This window comes from Nelusetta ayraudi, unplaced genomic scaffold (genome assembly GCF_046127955.1).
Source record: "Nelusetta ayraudi isolate G7.1 ecotype Tasmania unplaced genomic scaffold, CSIRO-AGI_Nayr_v1 ptg000011l, whole genome shotgun sequence".
NCBI classification, from domain to species: Eukaryota; Metazoa; Chordata; class Actinopteri; order Tetraodontiformes; family Monacanthidae; genus Nelusetta; species Nelusetta ayraudi.
Window position 1 is genome coordinate 5,174,922 of NW_027466061.1, and position 20,957 is coordinate 5,195,878.

A 20,957-nucleotide genomic window follows, 5' to 3' on the forward strand; every position below is an offset into this window, starting at 1 on the left:
TTTGAGCTACAAAAGGTTGTGTCAGTTTTAAGGTTTCTACAGCCAAATTGCCTTGAGTGTAGCTTGGTGTAGATCGCTCGTCTGGTGTTGTTGTTCTAAATATGAGCTTGTAACATACTGTAGGTATGGCCCTAAACTTTGCTCGTCGGACTTATCTTCTATCTACAGTAAGTGACTTCGATAGAGGCTCTATATTTTTCTACAGTCACACCTTTCAGTCATGTTCAGCACGCACGGGCACTGTGCCTGTGCAGTTACAGCTTTCTATATTTTTTTCTTCACACAAGTCTGCTTTCATGTTTGAAGGGCCGTTTGGCAAGAATGACATCTTCCAAATCTGCAGTGTCGACAAGGATCTTCACCCAGATTGCGCCGTCATTAGACCTCAGCCAATGAGGTTCCATGTGCTGTTTTTACCCCTCTCATCTCTTTCATTTGAGAGGAATTCAGTCAACACCCGGTTCTGCTCTTGTCTTTTTTAGCTCAGCTTAGCTTAGGTGTAGTATTAACCTTGGAAGAGGGCCTGTTAGTATCGCTCATAGACTTTTATACAGACTTTTTATGCCAAATGGCAGCCAGAGCATTTTCTTTAGTGTCACAGCTAATCGACTGTGCAGTTGAATCAGCGTCGAGCTCGGTTGTTTGTATTTGAGAGACACGTCGAAGAACAATGTATCGTTTCTCTTTAATTCCTTAACAAAAAAAACCCTGAAGGGCCAGTGTCTCTGTGAGTGTCGGTGTACTTAATCCAAAAGAGATAAGCTGTTGCTGGTGCGTGCGTGCGTGCGTGCGTGCGTGCGTGCGTGCGTGCGTGCGTGCGTGCGTGTGTGTGTGTGTGTGTGTGTGTGTGTGTGTGTGTGTGTGGGAACCTTTTTGGCCTCAATGTAAACCTGTGCATTGCCTGTCAGTGAGAATTACTCCTCTTTGTATTTTACCATTTAAAAATGTTATTTCCTTGCACCAAATATTGAATTCAATGATACTGATTTGTTGCGGCAACAAAGAAAAGAAAAAAGAAAAAGCAGACCACCTCCATCCTTTCTAACTGTGGTGGGCTAAAAACTCTTCAGGTACGACTATCATGTTTATTCTGTGCTCTTCTGCCTCTTCCAGAGACCTACAAATCTTAAATTATCAGACCTGTGATGCTCCTGTCATTGTACTTCTCCATTTCCTAACGGACTCTTATCACAAGCAAATGTAATATTTTCATATTGTAGTATCTGGTCCTTGTATGTAGACAATGTTTTTACCTTCATGCACTGTGACTAACACAACAATGCTGCTATATTACAAAGACTTTGCTTCTGTACGGCATGTTTGGCCGGTGCACAGTGTTGGATATCGCTAAAGGTTACGTACAGTGAGTGGGCCTTGAACCTGGAGCTCTGCCGACATTGTTGCAGGTTCCATCCAGGTTTTGTTTCTTTGCATTGTGTTGATCCCAGAGTGACTGTGTGCAGTGCTACAAGATCCGTCGCCCTTTCCTGTGGGTCTTCCTGTACAAGTAACAGAGAAAGAAAGGAAAAATGTAGATTAAAACAAGCTTCACTGAGACTCATGTACAACCTGATGATTTTAATTAAACATGTTTTTTTTTTCATTTATTTTTTTTTACAGTGCTCTTTACCTGAAATCAGGCAAAAGTTGACTCCTGAGGTCTACCTGAGTTCTGTAAACTGTAAAACCGTATTTTATCCTCCTCATTCTGCAAGTTGTTACATAGAATTTCAATTCAGAAGAAGAAGTGTCCAAGCACGTAAAACTGGAAGCAAAATCTCTCCTCAAATCACACAAAAATCTAAAAGTTGCGATATTTAAAGGTACACTGTAGGCTTTTGCAAATCAGTTGCAAATGAAAACTCAAGACTCAGTTTATTTTCTGTTATTCGATGTCAACAGATCTCCAAAAGTCTCACCTGCATTGGGCCTTCGAAACATCACCTAAAATGGAAATCCATGTGTGGAAAATGAGGTGTCAATGTGCACGAATAAGAGACAAGCAGCCGTTGCAATACACAATTTAGATTGAAATTAATCAAGATAAATCAAGGACACATTTTAAAAGCACTGCTGCTGTCTGGATTTCAGTCAGGCTGATATTTTGTTCCTTGTTGTTCACCTGTAGACTGTCATGAAACTGGACCAGCGATTCCTCAGCAAAGTTTTGTTTGGATGCTGAACTAGCGTTGTTTAACATTTGTTCCTATTTATTTGTCCCACCCAGTTGAGAATAATTTGCCTTAAAATTAAACTCATAAATTGCAAGACGAAGTCAAAAACTGAATTCAGCACAAGCTGTAAATGGAACCCGAAGCCGAGCTAATGTTTCATTTGCCAGCTGTTGAACTCGTAGTAAAGCCAAGTAAGCCGAAACCAATAATGCATTTGTTATTTCACATCAACATGCCAAAAATAATAACAATGATCATCAATCACCAACAATCTTTTTGCTCAAAGCACTGCAGCACTGTTCATATACAGTATAACACTACTTGTATTATGCAGCTGTTCCCAACAAGCAAATATAATCACACATATCAAAACTTAGGGACACAAACCTGCTAGTCTAAACACAAATTCATTTTAACTTGGAGATTAAACTGCTGCTTGTGATGGTTTCTTGACAGATGTGAGTGAGCAACAAGCTGCCACTTGACAGCAAAAAATGTTTTTCATTTCAATATGACAATTATACAGTATATGCAAGTGTTCTTATGTGACATCATGTACTTTTAAAACCGCATTTATAGGGACATCATCATACGTGGTGATAATGATACTAATAATATTCTGTCAGATATAGCACCATTGATATATAAATAATAATAATAATCACACGCAACACATAGCCTGAGAAGTTAGTGGAGAAATGTGTTAGGGGTCACAAAAACGAATAAATACGTAAGTTTAAAGTTAAACCTTTAAAGGATTGATTTAAAACAAATCTGGGCCTAGTTCAATTTTACTATGACAATATGTTTTTCTTGGTCGACCATAGGCCCTGAAGCTGATAAACAATACGTGGATTCAAAGGGCCACAAAAACAAGCATTAATACACCATTCCGTAAACTATATGCAAATCGTCCCCCAACACCAAAATCCTTTTCACATGACTTCCATGCATCCTCTGCTGTCACCTCTGTTTCAGAGAGAGTCCCAGCGCGCAGGGATTCACACTTTGTGCAAGTGACGCCAGTAAAAGCTGATCACTGGTGTGCATGTGACTGCGCTCGGTTGGCGTGACGTCAAACTGCTTTCCAGGCTGAAACTGTTGTGTAATAGGTACTGTGGCTGCAGAGCGTTCAGTGGATGCTCTCTCTGCGTGGGTGGAACTTAGTTCACACTTGCGTCTTCTCTCTCTTTCAACATGTGTGATCGGGAGCGGCTCAGTTTACGCTACTTCTTCATGGCCATCTCATCTTTCTTTTAGAATTCTTAATAAAAACAGCCATGTTTCATCAATACCATCCTTACATGTACAGTAAAAAAAAAAAAAAAAACCCTGACGGCTGGACTGTGAAAATTGTGCTCCATGTTTATTTATTGTAAACACACTGGAACTGGCTCTTTAAATAAAAAAGGAAAAAAAAAAAAAAAAAAAAAAAAAAGGAAAAAGCAACTACTTATTTGGGAGCGTATCCGTTATTGCCGATTCATCTGTGTGTGAAAACTTTGTCGAAGATGAACTTCCCTCCCATGAAACTGCCCCGCGTGAGGCTCGTCCAGCCGTCTGACGCCCGCCACTCTGTGAATGAAGTCAGAGGTGTCTGTTTGGAAAGTATCGAGCGGCTGCACTGCCGTCAATATAAACGAACAGTTGCCATTGACGAGTGGCTTGATGACCCCGCCCAGATCTGCCTCGCTCACCATTGCATGAGTCCCGCTGTGGTCACTGTGTAAGCGCCCTGAGGCGCATCGATCAGCGACAAAGGTTAAAGAAAATTCAACGTCTGCCTGGAAATAGCCGGGCAAGTCCAGTGGAGCAGCCCCAGTACTGACGGCATTTAATTATGTAGGCCAGGTTTGTGTTACACCGAGCTGCTCCACGCCTGCTCGCAGGGTTTCCTCCTTTAAACCTTCTGTGCTTTTTGGTTTCAATCATTCCTAAGCTGCTGCTGCTGCTGCTGCTGCTGCTGCTGCCCAGGGGATGAAAACATAATCTATGTTTATGACTGTGCAGCCTCATAGAATAATTTATCCCCCTGAAATAAAATAAAAAAAACTATACAGATCTACAGAATACAGTATGTTTAGCCCTCTGTTTACAGCCGCCTACGAAAAAACTACAGACATTCTTTGTTGCACACTCTATATGTTTAAAGGGGAAAAGACTGACTTAAGGGGGTTTTGGAATAATTAACTGTTTTGTCACCACCCTGACAAAACAGGGGTGTTTGTGATATCACAAAGGGCTGACTTTTTAAAAATAATAAAAAAAAAAAAAAAACACACACTCTGTGAAATGGAGCAAGCAATAGGAGTAAAGAATGAACTTTTCTCCTTTCACAGGTCAAAGATGCACATTATTGTTTGAGGACAGTGGCAAATTTAATTTTTAATAACATGGGACCTTTAAATATCATAATGGATGGGGAAAGGTCCACACACACAGCAGGGAATTTCACAGAGGACAGAGGACAAAATAAAGTAGACCGCAAACTGACTCCATGCCACAAAGAAATTCATATCAAAAAGTGTATCAAGATACAGGATACACAGTGCAAGGTGCACTAATATATAATAATAGTGATCAGCCAGGTTATGGAATTAGACGGTGTGCATATTGTGGCTGGAAGGAGTGACCTCCTGTGGTGGTGTGTGGTGCTCTATGGTGGTCTGGTAATGCGCTCTGATATCTGACTTCTCTTGAATATTTCATCTCTGCCCTTTCAGAGACGGAGATAAACCGCAATTTAAAGTGAGTGGCAAAAAGTAACAATATCTTCTTCCTTGAGGACCTTTATCACACTTTTGAGTGAATAAAGGCACAGAAGATTTAGCAGTGTGCTACTTCAGTACCTCAGTACCAAAGAGGATTAGGGCCACAAGATATATATATAAAATATTACAGGAAGGAGATTTTTATTTAACTTTTCATTACAAGTTTTAAGTTGAAATGTTGCGAATAAAGTCAAAATTTCATGAATTAAGTCAAAATTTCATGAATAAAGTCAAAATTTCATGAATAAAGTCAAAATTTTGTGAAAAAGTTGCCACAAAAAGTAGAAATTTCATGAATAAAGTCGATGCAAATAAAGTGAAAATTGGCAGATAGACTGGACTGGATGTATGTCGGATAAACCCAATCAGGAAACTGGTGAAAACGGAAGTACTCCACTAGACTTGTGCACAGGGCCTTTCCACTTTATTCTCACCATTTTTACTTCACAGACATTAATTGCAAAATTTCGATTTTATTCACAAAATGTCATCTTTTTTACGTCAACTTTATTCTCGAAATTTCGACTTTATAATCTTGAAATTTCAACTTTATTCTCGAATTGGAAACTTGAAAAAAAATTATATCTTAATTCTTTTCTCTTCTTCTTCTGGCCCTAATCCTTTTCTGTACCACAGCCACTGAAAATAAAAATGTAGGTTTTGGTAAACAGGGAGCTTTGCGAGCTGCCTTTAGATGTATACTTCCTTCTTTAAAAAGTAAAGAATAGGACTGGGATAGGATTGGAATAGGAGAGAAAGCCTTGTTTTTCAACTGCTTCTTGTCTTTGGAGAGTTCAGGTAAACACTGGAGTACATTAGCTTTTGGCATCAAGTGGCAATGAAGAAATCTATGTGGCTCACTTCATCTTCCATGTTTAATTAAAGGGCCCCTCCCCTTTCCACATGTTTTCATATGGATCTGGCTCATTCCCAAAACAACATGAGAATAAAATCCCCTGAAGCTGTGTGAACTTCACCAATATTACCTATAAGCAGCACTGTGTTCTACCAAGTGGATCCACCGCTAGTGGAGGCATCTTATTTCCTGTTCCGACAGACTGCAGTCCTGTGACCTTCTGACTTTGTAAAGCTGGCTCTCCTTTGCAAAAATGATCCTTGGCTGGATGGACATGTAAAAATAAATCCCCATGGAAATGTGAAATCCTTCATTGAGCATGGAACTGAAACTTTGTGTGGGTCTTTCACGATACACAAAGCACCACTTGAACAACTGTGGAGGGCACTTTTTAAAACACACACACATGTTACTGGACAGTATCATCAATGCAGCAACAGTGCAGCTGCTGTTGAGCTCGTAGCACACTAACACGGCATTTGTATGTTAGTCGTCGAGTCCAGTTGTGGAATCAATGGCCCAAATGGGCTGAAATGAAAATCATTTACTAACATCGTTTCAATATTTATCGACATGAACCTCGAGGCAGAGAGCTGCTGCATGGATTTAAATCAAAACGTCAGCGACACATTGACCGGGTCACTTTATAAGAGCGGTTTGCTGAAAAGGCCAAGGATAATCTAACAGTGTCAAAGAGAGAGATAAAAAGGTATTCTAAAATGTCTCAAATACAAAACAGTTTGTATTATTACTTACGAAAAATGATATTTTAACTGAAATAAAATTAAGACATGTTGCCATTTCTGACATCCCCTTATGATATGGCCTCAGTGTGCCCTAACAGTAATTAAGAGCAGCCTAATTAAGAACTATTAATGATGTACAATGTATGTCATGTTAATTAAATGTTATATTTATAGCATAACTGGTTAATTAATTTTTATCATACTATTAAGTCAGTAATACCTTATTTCAAAGCTAATAAAAAATACATGTTGCATGTAAAAATGCATTTTGATATTATTTTGTAATTGAGGGTAAATTTACAATGCAAAGTTATAAAATGACCATTATTTAAATGTCAAAAAGAATTAGGGGATCAATACATTGTTTTCTGCCCGGAGCAGCTTTATGGAATAAGGTTTTACCCTCCTGTTTGTCGTCAAAAAAGTTCTTAATTGAGGTTTTATTTTAGGTGCTCTGACTTCTTATTTACTTTGCTATTATTAAATAACATATTTCCTGGATAGCGTGCTCACAGACGCTAATTACAACAGAGCAGAGTCATCAGAGAAGAGGCAGGAGAAGATCTTTGAAACCATCTGCTGCAGTTGCTTGCAGTCTTGCTGCGGTTTGTACCTGCTTGCTACTGTTTTTCAGAGATTGTGCCAAGGCAAAATGAATGATTTAAAGTCTTTCTCAAGCATCATTGCCAACTCCCTGCTGACAGTGTGGCCTTTAGGAGCAGAAGAGTTGCCTAAACCAATTTGTTTGTTTTTTGTGATAGAAGATGACAAGCTGCATTGCATCATAGAAATAAACAGACTAAGAAACAAGAGCACATAGTAATATTAGGGCTTAAAGGTTTAAATGTAACACTATTATATTTACTATAGTTTACAGTTACCTTTTAGTAACCAGATTTAAATGATAATTGCTTAGCATCTCCAGAGTAAACACACTGGTGTGTATCATTTTAGAGTTTAGCTTGACCAGACCAACTTTGATGTTATCAATTATTAGATTGTAATCTATTAGATTAGTGTATTTGGTATTATTTGGCTATTTCTTACTGGTCAGTTATTTTATGGTGATATTGTGGAATCATAATGAGAAAATTTATTTTGTTGTTTACCTGTGATGAAGCTGGGGGTATACACATGGTTCAGCAGCAGCAGCAGCAGCAGCAGCAGCAGCAGCAGCTGTGTTTTCTAGACATCATCCAGCAGATGGAGTCCTTAAACGTGGTGTGTCTGTGCCCCCATGTGGGCCAAGTTTCTCTGCAAGCCTTGCCCTGATGGAACAGCCAGCATCAAAAAAAAAAAGAAAAGACTAACAGATTGGAAAAGACAAAATAAACATCAAACATTGTCTCACAATTTAAAAAAACAAAAACATTATAGATGTTATCAAGTAAATATTTCATTTTATTATCAGTGTTGTCTATGACGATGCTGTTGATTCTGCCAGCGCCACAGCGTTGAAACGACTGAAGTATATTTGATGAAACCTAAAAAAAATAAAAATCAAAAAAAAAAATCAAATTTCAACATTTTGTCTCCAAAAATTTCCGCGATGAAAAAGAAAGCGGAGTGTCTAAAATCTGAATAAAAGTTTAGCCTCCAAATGTATAACACAGAACCGAAGCACGGAGGACGGCAGGCGAAAAGGACAAACTAGTTTGGTTAGCGACACGTCGCCTTCGCTCTCAGAGACAGTAAAAGCAGAAAGATTGTCCCCGACGGGCGCCAGCAGCGGTGACGGCTCCATCATGGCGCCATTAGAGACAGAAATGTGGCCAGATGAGCAAACATGTCGTCACGCCGGTTCGTCTTCATATGGCGGTTACCTGCTTGTCTCTGGTTTATAATCCAATTATTTTTTATCAATTTATTTTCGCTCAAACGTGATGTCACTGTATGTAATGCCGAATTCTTTAAAAGACACATTTAAGTAACGTGCTTTCGACCTGCAGTCTGGTTTACGTCACTCCAGGGAGTTTCTCCTCTTTTTATAGTCTTGGACCAGCAGCATGAGCGGCAGAAACGCATCGTCTGCGCTTCAGACACACCGAACTGTATTGAAATATAAAGAATATATCAGCCCGCAGTAAATACAATGGAGATGTGATCGTAATGACTAATATATAAATCGAAAAAGTCAAAACCGTCGCTGATTTCAGCATTTTAACTGCGATGTAAACCCCTTCGCTTGACTGCAGCAGTCCCCATAGCAACAGAGGAGAGGGTGGGTATCACCAAAAAGCGCAGCGACAAATGATGATTCAGGCCTCTGTGCTTTATAACACAAATTCTGATTATGTTAACCTGCTAAAATTAAAATAAAGAAAACACGCAAATTACAATTCGCAAATATTGAGATTACAATTTATTCCCGATGGCCCCGATTTCCCGGGGATGCACATGGTACAATCCGCCCTGATAGGAAAACCTTGGGCAGTGGCTCCCCCTCCTCCTCTCCGTCTGGCAGGTACCACTCAGTGCCGAGGGGGTGATCCTATCCTACCCATCCAGCACTGATCTAGAGCTCATTGTGGCAGAATTGCAGTGCACTGGACTGTACAGAGCACGGGTACCATCCAGGCTGTTGTCTGTGAGGGGTGGGGTCCGGCTGCACTGATACCACCAAACACAAGCTGACAAGGGAACGGAGAAAAGGCTGAAGAAAAGCACTGGAAATAAAAGCAGAGAAGAGGGGGGAAGATTGCACCTGAAGTGGAATATAATACGGGTAAGGAGGAAAGGGGGTGGATGGAGACAATGGGGGAAAGGTCCAGAATGGCTCAAGTGGTTTCGCCCTTTTGCTGCTGTGCCTTGAGATTTTATTTTTCATCTGCTACATGTCTGTTTTCTATTCACCTGTGCAGCGCCGGTGGTTATTTCATTGCATGTTCGTCATGTCTATGGTATTTTTTTTTTAATTTTTTTTTTAATTTTTTATTTTTGCTCACAGTGGGAGAATCTGTAGGCCACGGTGAATAAATCTGACCATTTGCCCTGTTGACATGTTGTGTTTACATTCAATCCATTGCATATGCTTCTATTGCCACCTATTACGACATGGTGTAGCAGCTGTCGCAATCCTGACACAGTATTGACAAAAGTGTATCCTTCATTACTGGAGAATAGCAGGTTCATGCTTTCTTACTGCCAACCCTGCCAAATAATCTAAAATAAGCATTAAGGAAGCATTATTTGCGATGAAAGATATTATCACACATCAAATAATAATTCTGTAATGTATATTTATCTAGTTTTACCTCATATCAAACCATTTGAATTTGCCATTCAACACCTGCTCTGAATAAAACCCAGTAGAGCAGACAGAATTGAATTGTTTTATCCACAGCCAAATAAAACACTTCAACAAGCTTGTTTCTTTCATACAGATGTCTTATCAGTGGACCTTACTGTATTTTTAGAATTTTCTGAAATATGGCTGTGCTTGTGGTCAGGATGAAAGGAGACACCCCAGTGAACAGCACCATGAGCGTTGGCCAAGCTAGAAAGCTGGTGGAGCAACTGAAGATCGAGGCTAGTTTCTGCAGGATAAAGGTAAGGCAATCTATGCTCCTCAGGAGTGAATTATCTCTTTTCTCACACGACCCTGAATAAAAAGCACAAATACTTATGCAACACACACACGTTCTACGAATGTAGGCACTGAAGTGCTATGTTGATGCTGGAAGTCAAGTTTGTAACGTTGCATGTGTAACAGCCACGGAAGAAATTGATAGGGGTTTTGACATGAACAGTTTGACAGGTTTCTTTTTAAGTAGTTGATCAAAGTCAGGATAGACGTCTAATTTTTTTCTAACACAGCACCAGCACAAAGCCAAGGTGTCCTGGCTGTGAGCATGTCATTTTGAGCTGATGACATCATGTGGTACCAGTGTGTTCTTTCTGTTCTGCATTACTCACCTAAATGTGGGTTCAGTTGTTGCTTCATACAATTTTACAGCATCAAGCAGAGTTAACCCTTAAAATCTAAAGATGGAGATTTTAATATTGCAACGTGTATCAATATGATATGATTCCCTGAAATAAAGGGTAAAAAAAAAAAAAAAAAGGAAGAACATGGTGCAAAAACATTGTTAGGTTCTGCCAGTGTTCTGCCTGTTGCTGTTTGTGAGGAGAGCACGAGCAAGTTGGGATATGAAAGTTTTAGTTTTAAGGAGCACTTGTGTTGCCTATCTTTGTACACTGTCAATGCGGTGACCTTCTTAAATGTGCTCTCAGTCATTGCTTCCCGTTGGACCGTCTCCAAATGGTATTGGCTTCTGTCGTGTCCCCAGCAGCATCCAGAAGACCTAGCTGAACCACCTTGTGTCCTTAAATAGAGCAATCTGTCAGAGGATAAATTAGACAGGGGCAAATTCATATGCAACAGTAATAACATTATGTTCAGAAAACAACAGAAACAACAGAAAGTTTTGAATGAATGTCGTTCCTATTTTTCATTCTGAGATTTTGTAGAGTTTTCTGACTGAAACACCAGTCATTTAAAATAACCAATGTATGTAATCGCTAGCATGAGTCTTGTCTTTATATTTTTATTTATTCCTCGGCGCCACATTAAAAAAAATGTTGAATCCCTTGGCTGATTCCCAGAAAGAAAAACAGTTAGCCCTCTGTTTATGTCTTCCTTCAGGGTGCAAGGCTTTTACCTTCCTGCAGACACTGACGCTTTGTTCAGACCTTCCATATGTTTGTGGAACAAGATGAGACACAAAGAAAGTGATCATAAGGGTTTTCTTAGGTCTGGTCTGGTTGCAAGAACAAGTCCAGTTGCCTCAGCTTAACCTGGACGACTGAGAACCTTCACAGAGACATGAAAAGTAGTGAAGAAGTGACTTTTATGACATGACACAAGGCTGATTTTCAAATCGGCTTGCTTTCGCACACTCTTTCAGGAGCAAGCCAAAGAATTAAAGGATGGACTTCCTATTTTTGGGGAGCTCAATGGCAGGCTAGAGAAATATTTGGAATGTTGATGAACTTGACAACAGAGGACTTTTATTACCATGTCATTTGCCACAAGCCTAAATGATGATCATTTTAGATAGACTATGTGAACACTTTTGTTGCTGTGTATAATGATATATAATCAGTCACTCTGAGATGTAAATATGAAAGTGAACCACACTGCCATATGTTCAGCGCAGCTTCAGTTTTCCTTGTATATTGATTCTGAATTGTGTCTCTGAGTATTTTTGACCTTGTGTTCTCCTGTCACTTTGTTCACTATTCTATCATGGATACATTTGAATGTCAAACATTTGGCCTCAGCTAAGGTTTTTATCTAGTCCTTTCGCTCATGATGGCAGTATTGTCGCCTTTAAGGGTAAACAGAAATATTCCGAACCGCAGAGCTAGACATTAAGACCATCATTATTAAATATGTTAGAGCTCTAAACAATGCCACGATCAGCTGGAAATCATAGAATCTGCACAGACCAGTGTGTACGTGACCAGCTGTTAATTACTGAAGTATAAGGGCAAAAAATAGAACAACCTTCAAATTAAATTAAAAATCATGTCCAGTGCAGTTAAAATCAACTTTCAAAGTCGTCCAACAGGACAGTGGTGCTTCCCTGCAGAGAACTGTAATATCTGGTAGAAGCTAAATGTACCAAAATCCCTGACAAGTGACAGTTGGGGTCAACCAAATATTGCTACTGTATCTTTGAACAGCACAGTTAATTATTGTCTATCTGTTGGTCACGAATCACTTTCAACCTACTGCTCCTCCATCTCCAGGTGTCAAAGGCAGCGGCCGACCTGATGGCGTACTGTGACGCGCACTCCTGTGACGACCCCCTGATCTCCCCGGTGCCCACCTCAGAGAACCCCTTCAGGGAGAAGAAGTTCTTCTGCGCTCTGCTTTGAGGACCAATCAGGGATCGTTGTGTTTAACAGTACAACTGTACAGTATGTACATGTATGTACAGTGTGTACATGTACTTCAAATCCTAATGAGACATCCATGTACTATAGTAACCTTGCAAAAACAAAACAAGACAAAAAAAAAAGCTGCCAATGTACAGTCCATAATCAACTAATGAAAACAAAAGTGAGTCAGCTAAATTCTTAACTGCTGTCATGTGGCTCTGTATTGGTGAGGAACAACAACAAAAACAAAAAATAAGACAATAATTTGAACCTAATTACAATGTTATTCAAAATTTAGGCTTAGACGTGCTATCAGAAAAACAATAGTCTAAGAAACGTTTCAAGATAAATGCTATCACCTGGCATCTCATGCTCATCCATATTTACATGTAACTGTCAAAAGAAGGAAACGGCCCAAACATCAAGTGTCTTAATGGGCTCCGACGGTCACAACAGCGATCATTTCTATGGATGCTGTAGCCTCCGTTCACTTGAGGAACCGGGAGGCTAAATCCTCACATAAGGCCCACGGATTACGGAGGTGCTACAGGTCTCAGATGCTGCTCTGATCATCTTCAAACATCTGAGATCTGACGACTTGAGAGGAGACAGGCCTCTGTGAGGATGCGTTTCACTTGTGGAAGACCAATAATGTTCTTCACCGACAGGATCAAGCCTCGTTTTTTCTGCATTAGCATTCGGAGAGTCGCGTCATATCCACAGCTGTATGTTTTATACTCTTCAGTCGTATCCCTGTTTCCTGTTTCGACAGTTACTCGTGTCTGCAGACAACAGCTGTGATCGCCGTTCTGGTCATGTTTAGTTTTGACGTTTTATCAAGATCTCTACGTTTTGTTTATTTATACCCTGTTGCTATAGTGCGGGTACGGAGGTGCGTGCGTGTGTGTGCATAGGTGCTACTGTGAAACTTAAGCGACAATTCTTGAGCATTTGATTACTGTCGAATGGAGATTTTATAGTTAAATAGCACACAGAGCCAAAAAAATGACATTCCAGTGGTTATAGACATTCAGTATAATAATGTAAGCCATTTAAGCAAGATCAGATATTTTGTGTTTTTGAGTGTGGTGCATTAACAATTTTGATTACTTTGAAAAGAATAATCACCGTACAGTATGCAGTAATAGTGTACTTTTTAAAGACAGGAGTTCGTCATCATATAAACTCATCTGTGTGAGAGGTTCTCCAGAGTAAGAGGCCGTATAAAGGTTCCCTTACGGATCTCCATTTCAATTCAAGGCTTGACCATGGTGAGTCTGGCATTCACACTACAGTCACGTGGGCTAAAACAAAGGCTGTGATCATTTGGAATTCCATCTGACCATCGCAAGCTCCAAAATTCATGTTAGAAGTGGCAAAACTCTTTGGAACTATTCTGCTCTTGAAGTGAAAAAAATAATATATGTATTTTCAGTGTATTTATCCATTTCAATTAATTCTGAAGTGTTGGAGCAGAAGGTCATCATGAAACATCAGGCACCACCAAAATAAAACCTACTCTGATCAAAGGCTGGCTGTCACTTGTGATTTTATTTGAGGAAATCAAATCAATGTAAACTGAAAGAAAATAAATGATGGCTTTTCATCTTTCATACAACACAAATATAAAACTTGGGCAATATGCAAATGAATCAGGGTTACAAACTCAAGATTCGTGACTCAGTGCTGATATATGTGTGAGTTCTTGCAGAGAACAGCTCACATACATTAAGGCACTATTAAGCAGTACACACGAGCCCATTTCTGGCTCTTGGCTTTAGAAACTACATACAATATAGCCACGTTTGTAGTTCAATTAGAAGCTAATGCAAAATGAGGTTATTATATTATCAGCACCCTCTAGTGTGGCTTCAGCACCAAGCTATTTGGTTTGTTTTAAAAGAATGCTTGATACTATCTGTACAGTAGGTGTGCAAGCAGTACTTCTTCAGAACGTGCTACTCTTCATTTTCTCGAGTTTTGGTCGACACCATTAGCCAACTCAACACTAGACATTTAATCAGAACAAATACCTAATTGTTTTTAAACCAAGGCACTACTGCAGCTAAAACATTGCAATTGCAGTTTATGTTTCCATCAAACAGTGAATGCTGCAGCCCACTCATCGACAAAAGACCGACACAGCTTCCATTGGGTTTTTCAGTTTTCCAGCGGTATCTTTATTTATAAACATTTTCAACCTCAGCCGAGATATGGATGTATGGCTTTTCCACATCACTCTGTATTCAAAAGAAAAAAGCACCATCATACCAGTCCCAATAACAGGTTTTGCCAATCACAAAGACCAGTGAACAAAATGTTTTCAGAAAACTTGAGAAAATTCCATTCCTTCCACAATTTGCAAAATACAGTGAGGTTTACCCAAGGATCAATCAGCTTTTCAATGGATTGAAAGCAAGTGTGAGTCATGAAGGCCAAAGCCCACAGATTGAACAGAATGGAACCTCTTTAGGTTTCACAAGTATCCAAATGTAGTATAGACAGATAAAACAATGGATGATCCAAAAAAATAAAAACCACATTCATAACTACCTTCAAAAATATACTTCAGCACCGCCACGGCAGGAAGCAGATATCCTACACCCCAAGTCTAAAGGTTACATGTTAACTCTTCTTAGGAGACACTGACTCGTCAAGCACAGGCATGCCAACATAAGGAACAGCTATGACCTGTGATGTTGCTACTTTGGAAAGCCAATGTGTCTGCGGTAAAATGGGTCACAGACTAAAGAGCCTATGATAGAATTACTTATTGTTATTATTACTTATGAACCAAATCACCTTTAAGAAAAGCTTTGTAAATCTGCAGTGAAGGAAATTTACAAATGCATTAGTGAGACATATAGAGTAAAAACGACTTGGCATCGATAAATCCAGTGCGTGCCTTTGCGGTGAGAAGAAGCAAGACTGCTGATGATAATAATAATAAGAACCATAGATTTTATTTAAGATAACCCACACTTTTAAGAACAATATGTAGAAAGTATATGAGGGAACTCTTTACAAGAAGGCGCTGCACCATTCTTTGAGGCAGCCGTAGCAGTCGCCCTGTTGTTTCGTGTTGGCCCCACAAGTGTCCTTCAGCCAGTCCCGGAAAAGCTCCTCGTCCTTCTTTAGCACTAGGAACTGCCCGAGGACGACATAGGCCTGATGAAGCAGAGACGAGGGATCATGATTAGCAAAGAGAAAATTAACTTGCAGCTGGTAGCAGAATCAGGGTCAAGGTCAGCTTCACACAATGCAAGTTCCTGCTTATTTAGATGAGATATAAGCATCATGACGAATACAGTGTCGGCTCTTTGCCTTCAGTCTTAACTCTAAAACAGTGCTTATATGTCTCACACTGCAACAGGTACACACAAGGAGAGCTGTGGGCCAATAACTGTAACCAATATCAGACTAATAAGGACGATAAGATTCAGAAAATGTCAGAAATTTGGGACAACCACTGTAATTGTAATTTCTGCGGGCATTAAAATTGTTTTTACAAAAAATAATTAAATCTATTTTGATGTCATTAATCTTAGTGTGGTAAAATCTTTCCAGATTTTTTATGATTAGTTTTAAGTGAGAAATGTAACTCTGAGCCCAAGATGAAGGCACTAGAAATGTTTCAAGGGTGACACTACATACAGTGAAGAAATGAAATCACCTTGTCAAAACCTTTGTCCTCCAGTCTTTTGCCGAGAACCTCGCCGATGCCAGCAAGAGCGCTTACTGTCTTTTCACCCATTGGCTCGGCCACAAAATCTTTGTGTTTCTGCGATGTCGACGACATGGCTGCTCTATTCCAAGATCACCACCTTGAGGAACTGTTAGGCGAAAGAATGGCAATTATTCCTTACACCACCAAGAACGGACTAATCCATAATAGTTCATTATTTATGCCTTGCGTTTTGATAATGAGACGGAGTTCCTATAAGAGACAAGAACAGGTCTTTTCATACATGCCATGTTTCGACAATCATTTATTTGCAAGTATTGCACGTTTTGGTTGTCTTGCACTTTTTGTTTTTGCCCAATATACATTTTGTAGTTAAAGATTATACTTAAGTTTTGTTTAGTGATTTGTTAAACAAATACTGGCAAGTGTAACTGGACGTAAGCGTTGTTTGCACTTTGACACATTGATCCAGCATTCCTATGCTGTGGTTACAACGCCGATTGCAAAAACGTGTGCGACCAGGTGGTTGTAACAATGTAAAACTGGAGCAAGCAGCGGTGCTACTTTGATGTGCTAACTAGCTACTCGGCGCGTCCTGCCAAGGCCCGACTGGACCGTGCGCGGTTGACGAAACCAAGGTTTACGATGAACGACTCGGTCTTTCCATTTAAATACTTTTACGTTTGTGAGATGAGTAACCGGGTCTCCGAGCGGACACCTCAAAACGAACAGGGTTGGTCCTACTCACGAGTTTACTCAATGTTTCAAGCCGCTGAACGCAAGACGCGCTACGGTCGTTCCTGCCTTAAATCGCGCGCGCAATGTGCACAGCGAACACCAACACTACGACCGTGCGTGCAACAGATACCATTGGCCCCCGGTGTTAGGTCACCATTGCTTGAATATAGAAGGCGTTTTAAGAGTGGCATTAGTCGGAGAGACAGTAACTAACATTACACCTTGTTTAAGATGCAAAGTAATAAAAAATAAAACGTTCTGGCGAATCGAGTGACGTACTAGCTGAACGCAAATGTAGCTCACACTAGCCTGCTATGTAATTAGCTACACTAGTGCTGTTTGTTTTACTTAATACTAATCATTCGCCCACGGTGAGACTCACTCACTTGCTAGTTTGAAACGGTGTGCATGATATTAACGAAGCTCTAACCCACACTTACATGAGAACGTCGTCACCGAGCTCGATATGCCTCGAGTGCTCCGTAGTTGAATAGTTTCTGTTTCAATTGCTGTTTCTCCCACCGGCGACCACAATGCAATGCGCTCCGTGACAACGTCACGCATTGAAAATTGAACCCCTGGCGCTTGACTAAAAGGATGGTCAGAGTAGAGCGCTTTGTAACTATGATCCAGGATTAACCTTGTCTTTAATGATCTATCGTTTGGACGTTTATACATTGTAATATTCTTTCTTGCTTTTTCGCTGCATCTGGCCTCTTTAATCGACTTTAATCTCAAAATCCCATTTTATTTTTTTGACAACCTGTGTCCTATTACAAACAAAAACAAATGTCGATTGTGACCACAAGGAATTGTAATCAATTACACAGGCTCCTTACAAAGAGTTTGAGAACAGTTTATCAGTGTACTCATCATGATATATACAATAAACAATTCAAATTAGATAAACACCATCTTATTTTCTGCTCTCAGGTACTTGTCATACATGGATATATTATTTCATTTCAAATATAAATATTCAAAATAAATACTAAAAATGAATATAAACTAATGCCAATGCCCAAAAGATTTAGTTTTTCAGCTATAATAGAAAATATTAATTCTGAAATATTTATAAATTAATATTCTGTGCAATACTGAAGGATTAAAAGATGGTTTAATAAATAAAAAGTTGTCATTTAAGTTGTCCTGTTTGAATGTCAAATTTTCATAAATGTGTTGCATAGTAGAATAGCAGATAAAAAAAACAGTTCAGGTATTTTGACTACCAAGCACTTAAGAATTGAGGGTAAAATGCAAAAATAAGTGAGTGAATGAATGAATGAATGAATGAATGAATGAAGAGGATTGCTTAATGTCTATTTTATTTGCTCACATGTAACAGTATACAGCGGATAAAGAAGGTTCCTTTATATTATTACTACTGCCATAGTTGTGCGCATTTCCAGCTCAGATTTTGACCTCAGCACCCATCTGACAATTGCAATAGTCTTTGGGTTCAGAAAGGAGGAACGGGTCTTTATTAGTGCAACTTTAACAGAAAGCCGTGGTGTGAGCTCTTAATAACCCTACAGCCCAGACAGGATGTTGGGGGCCAGGCTGCAGGTCAGCCCTGTGCCATCTGGTTCCACGAAGATCTTCTTCACAACACCATCTTCCACCAACATGGAATATCTGACAGAGGACAAAAAAAAGAGCACAACAATTTACTGCCATGAACTTCAAGACTAACAGATTAATATGATGTGTGATGTCTGAATTAGATAAAGAAAACCTTGCTGGCTGGAATCACATATTTAAAGAGATTAGTTGTGTTTGAGAAATAAAATGCAATATTTTAGAAATCCAGCAATGCCTCAGCTTGTATTTATACATTTTTTAAATGGCAAGAAATAAGAAAAAGAAAAAAAGATACCTCTTGGATCGCTTATTCCCAAGCACTTGCACAATTTGGTCACTGTCAAGTAACAGGTCAACTGCCTAATAGGGAAAAGACAGACATGTTGTTTACACAAAGTCACAAAATCTAGAGTTTAAAATATGCCAGAGATATAGTTTTACCTTAGTGAAAGCTCCAGTGGGATCAGCTAGCATCCGGACCTGAATACAGCATCAAGCACAATTTAATTTTCATTTAACAACTTCCCACAGATGTAGAATTATCAATAGCTTTCTGCCTTTAACTGGAAATGGTACTTTACCGGCCTCTCTATAAAAAGCAGCTCATACCTTGCCATCCGCTCCATGCTCCTTCCCCCAGGCAGCCATGACAAACGCATCATTGACTGAAATGCAGGCGATCTCATCGATGCCTTTACCCTTCAGTTCTGCAGCTTGTTCCACAAAACCAGGGAGGTGAGTCTGAAACAAAGGGAATAAAAACAAATAGAAGGTCAGCCATTGTGAAGCAATGACAGTGCAAGATGCCGCTGGCAGAAATGAAGACTCAACCTTGGAGCAGCCAGGGGTGAAAGCTCCAGGTACGGCAAAGAGGACCCCCTTCTTCCCCTTAAAGAGCTGATCCATAGCCACCTTGTTCCCTGGCTCCCCCTCCTGGACCTCCACCGCTGGGAGTGTCTGACCAGCCTGTTGGAAACAACAACAGCAATTTCAGGTACAAGAAAAACAGCACAGACAGCATGTTTATTTCACAAGTCAAGTCAATCGAGGGAACACGCAATCTACACAGCAACCACGGAGGAGACAAACGTAGTAGTTACAACAGTGACTGCGTTGTGATTTAGATATTTTTATGTGTGCATTTCTCTCTCATACCTGTATTGTTGACTTAAGCAAATGTTTGTTCAAGAGATTTTTGTCATTAGAAATGTTAACCTTTGGTAAACCAGGTCAAGTTTTACAGTTGAATTTACGTTTGTTTTTTTTGTTTATGTTGAGCCATTGTAGATTCTTAGATGTATAAAACTGGTCGTTCGCCAAAACAGTTAAGTGGGCCTTTCTATTTTATTTTAGCGAACTACGACTGTAACAGATGCACATTAGAGGCTGTCGCCACTAGATGGAGCCTCATCATCACATATAATCGCAGGTGCGCCATTAAAATGGCGACATTATAAAGAGTGAAAAGACGGATATTAATCGACGACGGCGTCACAAGCTACTGTAATATGTCGACTGCTAAAACTATTGATCGAGAGGAAGTTGTGAACCCAAGTTTCGGCGCGACATTTTAATAGAAACTTAATGAAGAGCAGACAGCTAACTTCACGTTGTTCCGCACACTAAACCATCCAGCATGACAGCCGCTGGCGTAATCATTGACACTTCGCATAGGTCACGTCCATATCGGGTAGTGAAGGTGTTGCGGAAGTAGCTGGACAGCCACTGAGAGTGAGTGCAGTCGCGGTCACGACAGACGAACGAACAAGCAAAGCAACGCAGGTATAATTGAAGCTAACTGTCTGTCATGGCGGGTGCCTGGGAGACTGCCGCAACTGTTAGCGGACAGTGGCAAGGAGAGTTAGCCATAAATGTCTGGGTTGTTGAAACGACCCCTTCGGTTTTTTTTGGTGGGAAGTCTCCTCGGCAATATGAGGAGGGTGGGTGGCCGCAGTCGGTCTTACCTCAATCGGCATTTTGCTCAAGGGAGACGTATGTAGCAGGCGAGCGCACCGAAAGACAGCGGAGTTCCTGATGACGGAGCGACTAATGGAAAACATCGCCGCGCAGTGTTAAGCAATAGCTGGCGTTGGGTAACGTCTCACGGAAGCTAGCTCCGGTGGGAAAGTGCGGCGTCCACTGCGACCCCGACGCGTCTCCGCTGTCACTCCAACGTCGCCCACTTTTAACGACCGCACGGTCTGAAATTGAACTGGGCCGCCGGGATTTAAGCGAGCTTCCAGCTTTGCGTCCTGCTAAATCTTTATTTAACTACGCCATCTGCTAGCAAGCACACACGTCCAGCTTATGTCAAAAAGTTTTAACAGCGGCAAACCGGGCATTGGGATGGCGTCGTGGTTCCAACTGCCAGACGAACACAAAACTGATGGCAACTTTTCTCTTAGGGTGTCTCAATCTGATGTGGTTTGGATTACTCGTTGATTTAAACAAATATCATGTCGTCATGTGTCAAATCAAAGTTCTGGGATAAACGCTTGGTTGGAGGGTTCGGCACGGCAC

At 40.2% G+C, this 20,957-nt stretch overlaps 3 protein-coding genes and 1 long non-coding RNA gene across 4 annotated transcripts; 1 reads left to right on the forward strand and 3 right to left on the reverse strand.

The window, feature by feature from the left end:
- Positions 1–652: 652 nt before the first annotated feature.
- LOC142884532 (uncharacterized) lies at positions 653–7,813 on the reverse strand. Its single transcript, XR_012926178.1, has 2 exons — positions 7,657–7,813; positions 653–1,499 (listed from the first exon to the last, which is right to left on the reverse strand). It is a non-coding gene; the product is annotated as an uncharacterized LOC142884532 (long non-coding RNA).
- A 1,259-nt stretch (positions 7,814–9,072) lies between these two features.
- Positions 9,073–13,792, forward strand: gng3 (guanine nucleotide binding protein (G protein), gamma 3). Its single transcript, XM_076020234.1, has 3 exons — positions 9,073–9,272; positions 9,997–10,096; positions 12,302–13,792. The coding sequence occupies exons 2-3, from the start codon at positions 9,998–10,000 to the stop codon at positions 12,428–12,430; spliced, it is 228 nt and encodes a 75-aa protein (XP_075876349.1). The 5' UTR covers positions 9,073–9,272; position 9,997; the 3' UTR covers positions 12,431–13,792.
- A 1,575-nt stretch (positions 13,793–15,367) lies between these two features.
- banf1 (barrier to autointegration nuclear assembly factor 1) lies at positions 15,368–17,450 on the reverse strand. The gene is made up of 3 exons (XM_076020238.1): positions 17,297–17,450; positions 16,107–16,266; positions 15,368–15,601 (listed from the first exon to the last, which is right to left on the reverse strand). Exons 2-3 carry the CDS (start codon positions 16,230–16,232, stop codon positions 15,455–15,457), a joined length of 273 nt encoding a protein of 90 aa, XP_075876353.1. The 5' UTR covers positions 16,233–16,266; positions 17,297–17,450; the 3' UTR covers positions 15,368–15,454.
- A 717-nt stretch (positions 17,451–18,167) lies between these two features.
- On the reverse strand, positions 18,168–20,799 carry prdx5 (peroxiredoxin 5). Its single transcript, XM_076020237.1, has 6 exons — positions 20,402–20,799; positions 19,269–19,403; positions 19,047–19,178; positions 18,879–18,917; positions 18,733–18,797; positions 18,168–18,491 (listed from the first exon to the last, which is right to left on the reverse strand). Exons 1-6 carry the CDS (start codon positions 20,495–20,497, stop codon positions 18,386–18,388), a joined length of 573 nt encoding a protein of 190 aa, XP_075876352.1. The 5' UTR covers positions 20,498–20,799; the 3' UTR covers positions 18,168–18,385.
- Between the last annotated feature and the right edge of the window lie 158 nt (positions 20,800–20,957).

Bases quoted from the DNA above. Each gene is read 5' to 3' on its own strand.
- prdx5 (XM_076020237.1), bottom strand. From the start codon at position 20,497: ATGTTTTCCATTAGTCGCTCCGTCATCAGGAACTCCGCTGTCTTTCGG. The intron at 18,918-19,046 runs GTATGAGCTGCT...TGCTGTATTCAG, and splicing joins AGCATGGAGCGGATGGCAAG to GTCCGGATGCTAGCTGATCC. The intron at 18,798-18,878 runs GTAAAACTATAT...TTTCCCTATTAG, and splicing joins CCACTGGAGCTTTCACTAAG to GCAGTTGACCTGTTACTTGA.
- banf1 (XM_076020238.1), bottom strand. From the start codon at position 16,232: ATGTCGTCGACATCGCAGAAACACAAAGATTTTGTGGCCGAGCCAATG. The intron at 15,602-16,106 runs GTGATTTCATTT...CTGCTTCATCAG, and splicing joins AGGACAAAGGTTTTGACAAG to GCCTATGTCGTCCTCGGGCA.
- gng3 (XM_076020234.1), top strand. From the start codon at position 9,998: ATGAAAGGAGACACCCCAGTGAACAGCACCATGAGCGTTGGCCAAGCT. The intron at 10,097-12,301 runs GTAAGGCAATCT...CTCCATCTCCAG, and splicing joins CTAGTTTCTGCAGGATAAAG to GTGTCAAAGGCAGCGGCCGA.